General features: G+C 40.2%; 1 protein-coding gene and 1 non-coding gene across 2 annotated transcripts; one reads left to right on the top strand and one right to left on the bottom strand.

Annotated features, from left to right (window-relative positions):
* Positions 1-1,020: 1,020 nt before the first annotated feature.
* On the top strand, positions 1,021-2,705 carry LOC113287170 (F-box protein At3g07870-like). The gene has a single exon (XM_026535847.1). It carries the CDS (start codon positions 1,121-1,123, stop codon positions 1,691-1,693), a length of 573 nt encoding a protein of 190 aa, XP_026391632.1. The 5' UTR covers positions 1,021-1,120; the 3' UTR covers positions 1,694-2,705.
* A 1,269-nt stretch (positions 2,706-3,974) lies between these two features.
* TRNAW-CCA lies at positions 3,975-4,046 on the bottom strand. Its single transcript has one exon. It is a non-coding gene; the product is annotated as a tRNA-Trp (tRNA).
* Between the last annotated feature and the right edge of the window lie 5,428 nt (positions 4,047-9,474).

Raw genomic sequence — 9,474 nt, 5'->3', positions numbered from 1 at the left:
CATATAAAAAATTGATGCATAATGCAGTATGCGTATCAGGTTATGCATCTATTTTCTCGATGCATAATGCATTATGTAGCCATATTTTCGGACGCATAACAGATTATGCAGGTTTTCTGGACTGCATAACAAGTTATGCAACAAATTTTGTAGATGCATAACAAGTTATGCATCCATTTTCACGAATGCATAACATGTTATGCAGACAGTTTCTCGACTGAATGACATGTTATGCAGTCATAACCACATCATCATCTTCTTTCATGTTTCATTAACTCCCACGCAAACCATTATCTTTCAGTTATTCGGGGGCTCTTGGTCAAAATCATGTATTTACACCATCATCTTCTTTCATGTATTTACACCATCATCTGCAATTAAACCTTCTTCACAACTCATCCAGTATTGCTTACTCCAACTCAATTCACGACTGAGAGTTTCATAAAAATCTGAAATTCATTTCAAAATCTTCATTGAAAACAAGTTTTGATCATAAATCTATGATGACCAAACCGTGTTCTACAACCCATTTAGGGATTTTTGCTGCTACCATTAATAACAGTACTGAATTGAAATTGTAATGAAGAGAATCGGTAGTAAGAGGGTTCGTCGTTAATTCGAAGAAGAAGACGATTTGGTGCTGTTGTTGAGATCAATCGAATTTAGGCATGAGTTTGTTCTCGAAATCAATCGAATCTCTCCCTTTTTCTGAGATCTAGGTATAGTGGAGAAGAAGAAGAAGAAAAAAAGACGAAGAAGAAGAGAAAAAAAAGACAGAAACATAATTTTATATATTTTGGGTTTGAGAATAATTTTCTTCCATAATTTGGGTGCGCGTCTGTAGTTTTGGGAACGTGGGTTTCACAGTAGAAACATCAGGGAGTCCCATTCTCCCTGTAGTTTTCACCTAGCAATAATCATGCTCAGGAGTCGGGACCATGAAAACTGTGATTGGTCCATCGTGGCAAGTACATAGACCCTTAGCTAGGGATTTTGTGTCCGAAACACGAGTCATTTTTCTCTCTCTCTTTCAATTGCTCGACTAGGGTTTCAGTGTGCTCTCTGCTGCCTCCAGTTCATTCTCTAAATTACTCAATTAGGATTTTGTGTGTGTTCAATCATGGCCAAAACTCTACCATCAGACATCATAATAAACATCCTCTCACGTTTACCTACTGAATCACTATCAGAATGCTCCTTGGTATGTAAACCTTGGAAAAATTTCATCTACTATGACAGATCTTTGGCTCATATGCTCTCACGCCGGATTTACGACCAGGATTCTGTTGATGCTGTCACTTCTGGTAAGGCAAGCTTCCTTTACTTGTTTAATTCAGTAAAAGGGCATACACTTTTGAAACATTTGGAATATGATGATGAGAATGGTGAAAAACCCCTGAAATTTGAAATAGCTAAGTTCATACCTGTACCAGATCATGTCCCTTGCCGATCAAAAAAAAAACCTGTACCTGATCATGTCCCTGTCGAGATTATTGGTTCGTGTAACGGCCTGGTCTGTATTTCTGTGTTATCCAAGAAAAATGACACTGTTCAGGATCCTATCTATATTTGCAATCCCATGACTAGAGAATTTGTGTACCTTCCGAAATTAACTGATAAGTTCAGCCGTGGAGATTATGTTGTGAGCGGGTTCGGCTACCACCCTTCTACGAATCAGTATAAGGTTGTCTGAATCTATTGTCATGCAGCAAGCAAGAAAAAACCCTTTGCTGGACTTGTCCAAGTATATACTCTTGGAAGCGGCAATGGGTGGAGAAATTTAAGAGATATCACCTACAAGTTGCATCCATCCGTTTCTAATGAGATTCTTGCTAATGGAGCTCTTCACTGGTTAGATGAAGACGGGAAAATTGTGAAATTTGATTTATCTGATGAAACATTTAGTGTCCTCCCAATGCCAGAAGATTTTGATCAGTTGTGGGACTGTCATAGGGAAATTGTACAAGGTCAGAGCGACATTTTCTGGGATTTTGAACTTAGGGTCTTAGGTGGATGCTTGCGCATTATTGAACATGAAAAAAGATACCACAACATATGGTCGTTCAAGAAAAGAGACGAGAACAATGGTAACCAAGATGTGAAGGAGGAACATTGCAATTCATCTTGGAGTTGGGAGGAAGACTCTTTTGACTGGAACGAGGTGGATAGTCATACATGGACTAAGACAGTTTTCCCGTTCGCCATTCTGAAGGACAATGCCAAAATTCTATTTCATGATAATATTCGCTATTACTATCGTCAAGACCTCGCGGGATATGAATTTGAAATTATTGCAGATGATCATCTTCCACATCATTCAGTTCGATATGTGAAAAGTTTTGTTTCGTTGAAAGCTCTTGGAGAAGAAGAAGCAAAGATAATGGAATCAAGTGAAGGAGCACAGGAGCTACCAAGGTCTGACTTGGATACAGATAATGAGTGGAAAGACCAACAGCCTCGGACTGATATAGACTCTCGTTACCGTTTCTTTGTTTAGTTATTATGCAATTTGGAGGAGTTGCATACTATTGCTCTGCCAGGATGAAGTTTTAACAGTTTGTAAGTTGCTTTCGTTTTTATTTCTTCTGCTTTAGAACTTGTACTTTCATTTTGCTAGACAACTCCGCTAAGGAATTTATTTTACAGATGCTATGAACTTATAACCATTTAGGTTTAAATATCTTTTATACTGTCTGTTTTTTGTTTTTGTTCTTTTTTAGAATCTATATTGTCTGGTTTGATTTCTTAAAGTAAGTTGAGATTTAGGGACTTTCATCCTTCTCAACCATTGAATGATTTTACTCCCGTAGAAGCAGCAAAAGTTAGAGCAGAGAATCAGTGGGCATTTGAATAGTGATTTCATAAAGTAAAGATTTTAGGGGTTTCTTTATTAATCTGGCGATTGATTTTAAGAAGTTACTAAATCTTGGTGAGATTTTGTAGCGATAAAAGTGTTTATTGTGGAAATTTAGGAACTTCTAAATATCGATTTCTAGTTACACTTCTACTTTTGGTTTCCTAGTGATGATGCTTATTGAGTGATCTCCATCTTTAGTTTATGAACTTCTGATATAAAATCTTTAAGGATACTGTTGCTTTAATGGTGGCTTTGCTTATCTTGGGGATTTTTCTTGTGTGCATAAGTTATACTGTATTGAACTTGATCTATTTGGAGTTCAGTAAGATTCTAAGCTATTACTCGGAAATTGTTGTGATGAATTATCTTTTGGTCTCAAGTAACTGATGGCCAGAGTTCAAGATTAGATCATTTGTTTTGCTGTAACTTGGTATTGAAGCCTGAGCTGATACACACCAAATTGTAGGGAATGTTTAGTGTGTTACCCGTTTACCACCAGATGACGTTTGAGCAAGAACAGGGGACTTGCCAATCGTCTCTTCAAGCCTACGTATGCTTATTTTGTCTTGTTTTTAGTTCCGCAGATTCCATCTGGTAATGATTTGGATTATGTTTATGTTTCTGAAAGATTTTTTTAAGGTTCCTAAGATGTTTATGTTTTCATGAGATAAATGAAGTAAACATAATACCTGCTTAAAAAGTTCAGTTTTTAAGGTTCTTAAGATTCACTGCAAATTTAAAAATCTTACAAACCTTCGCTAATCGTTGATTTGGATTTTGTAGCCTGGCTTGATTTAACAAGCAAGGCTTGCTCTAGCGTTTGTAAGTTGCTAATGAGTGAAAATGACTTGTTTTGGACAATGCACCTTCAGTAATGCTGGCATTTAAAACCAAGCCAAAGTTGAGAATCTACTGCTTTGTCATGGGGGACGCGATTTGCCTATTTCTCTAAAGAGGTTTTGCACAAACAAGAAGCATTGTATGCTAAACCCCCTTCCTACGCAGCAAGCTGTTTGTGCGTTGTAGAAAAAAAAAAAAAAAAAAAACAAAAGAAAGAATGAACCTGTGTAAAAAAGAAACAGAAAAAAGAAAAAAAAAAAACAAAAGAAAGAAAGAATGAACCTGACGTGAATCGAACACGCAACCTTCTGATCTGGAGTCAGACGCGCTACCATTGCGCCACAGATCCTATTGGTTCTTAAACTGTATTATTTGGTATAACTAAGGTTCTGGATTGGGAGTAGTCCTGAAGTTGTTTGGAAGAGTTGAAGTTTAACAGCTTCTTCATCCTTCTCAGAATCTCAACCATGCATGAATGAATGTTCTCTAAGAATGGAAAAAGGAATTTTACAAGAAAAATTCAGTTGACACTTGACCACCTAAGCCCTGAAAGTCTCAACCAATTGGTCTGCTCATTATCAACACCTATGGTACTGATGTAACTCACCGACTATAAAAACACGAAACGAAGTTTCTAGAGCTGAATTTGCTTGTTTATCTAATGGGATTCCCATCAAAATGCTTAAATGCAACAACTTTTTTTAAGTTAGACCACAAAATCTGATGCTAGACAATGAAAAATTTGAGACCCATGCAGGCCCTGCGCGCTAATACGTAATAGGAAAGCAAGACACTAACCAATAGGTCCCGTACTAATCAAATAATAAAGTCAATTTATTTTACAAAGTCATTCCTCTAAGAAGTTTTCCCTCCTCTAAGAAGTTTTCCCTTAAGGGCCATGAGCGGCACACCTTGGCCTACATATAAACCCTGGATTTTATATAATCTTTGCCTCGACTAATCAATCAACTAGGGTTTTGTGTGTTTTATTCGTCATGGACGATTCTCTACCTGTGAACACGCAGATTAATGTCATCCAAGTATTCACAAACAATGCGCGCAGAGTCACGATAATACAGTAAATAGGCTGCGCCTGAAGGGAATGGATTGGTAATGTCGAATCCTTGACTCAGAGTTCTAATAGTCTTCCTCGTCTCATCAACTACAATCATTGTCCTTGGCTCATACAATAAGATAAATAGTGGACGAAGTATAAAATGTACGAACATGATATGCCATAAGTAACGAATTGAATATATAAAGTACAGATGCATGAACATAGACGAAACGATTAACTTATATGATTCTCACTCAGATCTCTGTCTCCGGGATTGGGTTTTTCATTATATGTGTGAAGGTTACAGAAATAGTCAAATGACTTTGAGACCAATATAAGCCTGCGTAGCAGGAGGAAACTCACTTACACTTTCTCTATTTCTCTCTCTCTCTCTCTTATTCTCTTCTCAATGTTCCTCCTCTCCCCTCTTCACTTGGGAGAGGGGTATATATAGGGTGGTTACATGGGGTCCACTTCTGAGGCCCGTTATAACCTTATCCTCTTGTGTCTTGTGCCGCTTACGCAGAGGTCTTCGTGTTCTTGGTCTTCTCTGCGCAGAGTCATGAATATTCAGTGTTATCTGCGCTTCCTCCACAGGCTGACTGACACGTATGCTGTTTGAGGGTATTTAATGCGGGTAGTTGATATGTCTATCCGCAGTAGACAGCTTTCCTCTGCCCCTGTCTTGTCTGCGTCAGTCTGACTATCCTCAGCCGTAGATCTTAAATCTTTCTGGGGATAGGGTAAAGTGAATCTTGGGTTATCCTTCAGTGCTTCTCAGTGTTCTAGTGCTTCCGTCTTCCTCGATCCTCTACCGTTGGATCTGGTGGGTGGCGACGCTATCTTGATAAGGCGCGTCTCTTGGCTGTCCACGTGTGATATCATATCTTGATGTTCTCAGCCGCATGTCCTCCACGTGTGTTTTTGTGTACACGTGGCGGAAGATGAAATGTGTACCTACAATTTGCCCCTTTTCATCCTACTGGGCGGTTAGTCGAAGTGGGAAGAAAAAACGTGTTACTCTCTTCATCTTCTCTTTGTTATTTTCCTAGATTTTAGGGCACGTTCCCCACTATTTGCAATAACTTCTTCTTGGGTAGTGGGGCGATTTTATTTCTCTTTGTATATATATAGAGAAGGAATATGGAAATTCTCTCATCATAAATTTCATTCCTTCTCTTTCCTCAGAACTTTTGTTTTCTGCTTTTGTTTCCTTGTTATTAATTGTTGTTGCTGCTGCTGTTGTTTTTGTCTTTGTTGCTGCTGATGTTGTCGTTCTTCGGAGCTTTTCTGCTGTTGCTGTTGTTGTTCCTCGAAGCTTTCTTTACGACCCCGATTTTTCCTTTATAGGTAAGTGATTCTACTGTGTTTGATTATCTTTTGAAAAATATGTTCATTTTCTGTTGCTGCTATATGTGTTTGTGATGAAGAACATGTATATAGATGTGTGTATGATTGCCCCTGTTCGTCATTATAAACAGTAATAATATCGTCCTTCGTGCATGGTTTCCCCTATTTGTTATTTCCTCTTTTTATTTAGGTTTTGTTCTTATTTTCCATCTGGTTCATGATTATGAAGAACTGGATACAATTGGGTTTTTTTGATTTTCGTTTTGTATCCGCGGAAATCTGAAACTTGTTTGTGTACTACGCAGACATGGCTGATCATCCGCGGGTTTCTTATCAAACTCCACCGCCTAGTCCGCGTAGATCTCCTCTGCGTAGGGATCCTGATGTTTCTCCGCCTGGTGGAGGTTCGTCTAAATATTCCCAAGGTGATGCCCGCGGTCATAGGGTTTCGCCTTCTTCTGGTCAGAGGCGCTTAACTTCTAAGAGGAGCGAGTCGCATAGAGGGAATACATAGAAGGGGGACCGGCCAAAAGAGACTCCTGGCTCCCGATATGTTGTTTCTCGTCCCTCAGCTAATCCGCTTGATGATCCTAAGAGAACGCAGGATTTCCTACCTCTTCGGTCAGTGGCGACTCCTTCCGCGTCTCACCAACATCCTCTACCTCCCTCTCCAGTGTCTCAACCCAAGGGGAGGTCTTCGAAAGAATTGATTTCGAAGACTGATGCATCTAAGGTTCAGCCTAAGAGAAAAGCTTTCGATAGAAACCCTTCGAAGAATTCTGCGCCTGATCTCGTGGAGGAGGAGGATATTTCTCAGGAGATACGCAGAGTCGCTGTTGGGGAGAAGAAAGTGACCTTCAAACATATTTATCTGGAGGTTTTCAAGGAAAAACATGGTCTTCAACTATTCGATGTTCGTTTTTACGATGCTGATGATGATATTACTTATGAGATGATATCGACGTATAAGTTTGATGAATTTCATCTGCTGACCACGGTGGGGGCCTTTGAAGCGGGTCTTATGTTGCCTTTGTACAAGTCTGGGGATTCTTTTTATTATGATGTGCTGGCCGGTCGAGAGGGTTCTTCGAAGAATACACACTGTCGCTCTATTTCCCAACTTCATGGGAATTATCTTCGTACACTGAGGGAGTGTTATCTTCGGAGCAAAGGAGAGACAATGATGACTCTTTATGTTCCCAACCCTGAGGAAAGTGAGTGGTATACGCCTGAGAATTTTAACAAGTCTTTCAGTGACTATGTTAACAGTAGGAATCGTAAACCGTGGAGTGTGAGTCTTCGGAATATTGTCGCTCCTCGTGGTGAGATCCGCCTTCTGAGTGAAGTAAGTGGTGCTAAGGTGAAGTACGTCCCGGGTACGGAGAATTCTACTAACAAACTGGTGTTTCCTACTCGTGAGCGGATCAAGCGTGATCATGACTATGAATGACACGCAACTGTTATTGAGGTTGTTGGTCCCTGGGCTTGGGGGTGGGCTCCAGGTCCGCAAGGATGGCGTCCTACCGCAGATAGCCAGATACGTACGGCTCCTCCTGCTCGTTTTGGAAATTTCCGTCCTTGGCTTTTGAATTTTGAGGGCATGAATTTCCAATATGCCCTCGATGTTGTTGATGGAGATGACGAAGAGAGTTCCGATGCTGATCTTCAGGCGAAGAATGCTGCGGTTGTCAAGGTAAGATTTTTATATGCCTTGTTCTTTAGTTGAGGCAGTTGGTGACTCTCTAAAAGAGTCACAAACTAATACCGCAAGTGCACGGTGTCGAGGTGTAGAACAATGCAAATACGGGTCGATCCACAGGGACAAGGTGTGTGTAGTTGAAGCTTAGAGTTTCACTAAAACTGAGTTGTAACAAAGAGTCTTGGTTGTGTTAAAACACACTTGAGATGATGGCAGTGACTGAACTGAAAAACAGTAGAATGTAAAGCAAGTAAACAGGAACATGCTAGGGCTTTTGAATCCACCTCTAACTCACACTGATTATTCATCACTGACAGTAACATTGTTTTTCTATAACCACCAGCAAGAGGGATGTCAATCCTCTATATAGCAAGGGTCATTTTGATATGAAATCTCCTATCACAACTAAGGTATCTTCCCTAAGTATTAACTGTCTGTTTAAAGTACAATTAATCAAAAGAACAATATATAAAATTAAGCATGAGTTGCAGTTCAGCAACACTAGATGATTCTAACTACAATGGATGCCTGACATCCAATGTGAAAGACTAGTGTTGAAGCCCTAAGATGGAGTTTTACTATGAGCATTTACACACATCATGGCTACTGACAAGAGCATGAATAACAAGCAATAAGCTAGGGCTTCATCTCAACCCTAGCAGAACAGGTTAGAACATAATTGACAGTGCAAAACAATTGAAAATAACACAAAACAGTTGAACTAAAAACAGGACATGAACAATTGAGGAACTGGCTAGTCCAGTCCTCTTGGTGGTGCACTGGCTAGTCCAGGCATGCCCATTACAACATCCCAAAGCATCTATTTATACTCAATTACACTTTACAAGCAAAACCCCCAAAACAGTAAATTAGGGTTTCTGAAAATTGAAATTCAGTTTACCTAATCTTTGATAATGGCTTCTGTACGTCGACCCATTCTTCTTCTGACTCTCCTGCTCCTCTCCATGCCTTCCAATTGATTTTCTAACTCGACCTATTCTATTGATTTCTTACCTAGGGTTTCAGAGAGAAATTAGGGAAGAAATCGAGAGAATAGATGGCTAGAAGTTTAGGGGAATGATGGGTTTCGGTGAGGGATAGCCATGATGGCTTTTGGTGGTTGATTGTGGTGGTTGAGGCAGTGGAGTTGGCGGAGTTGGTGGTGAAGGTGAGGCTGTTGCAGACGGAGGTGAAGTCGATGGAGAAGAAGGAGGGGAGTGTTTGGTTGATGGGTATAGGTATTAGGTGCTTGAGTGTTGAGCGGGTGCAGCAAATTTTGATGAACAACGAAGATGAGCATTGGATTGTCACTTCTGAAATGGATCTAACGGCAAGATGGAAGCAGGTCTTGAGCGACCGTTGGATGCCTGATACAACGAAACTGACGGCTCAAGATGGAGTTAGGTGCTGTAGTGTGAAGCAGGATCTTCAGATTTTGATGCACGACGATGAGGCGACCGTAGGATGCTGAGATGATCCAATCTGACGGCTGAAGATGAAGGCGGGTATGGATATTGGAAATGGGTTTGGGTGAGGGGTTTGGGCCTTGGGTATGCCAAGCCCATATCTTCTTTAAGAACAATTCCCTCCTTGTTGAGCCCATTTCTAGCCTTTTGGTCTTGCGCACAACATTCTTCACAGCTTCCTTGCGTAATTCTTCTCGGCTTCCAC

Source organism: Papaver somniferum, chromosome 1, assembly GCF_003573695.1.
Source record: "Papaver somniferum cultivar HN1 chromosome 1, ASM357369v1, whole genome shotgun sequence".
Taxonomy (NCBI): domain Eukaryota; kingdom Viridiplantae; phylum Streptophyta; class Magnoliopsida; order Ranunculales; family Papaveraceae; genus Papaver; species Papaver somniferum.
Note: the sequence above shows the minus strand (reverse complement) of the source record. Positions and strands in the feature narration are given on the sequence as shown.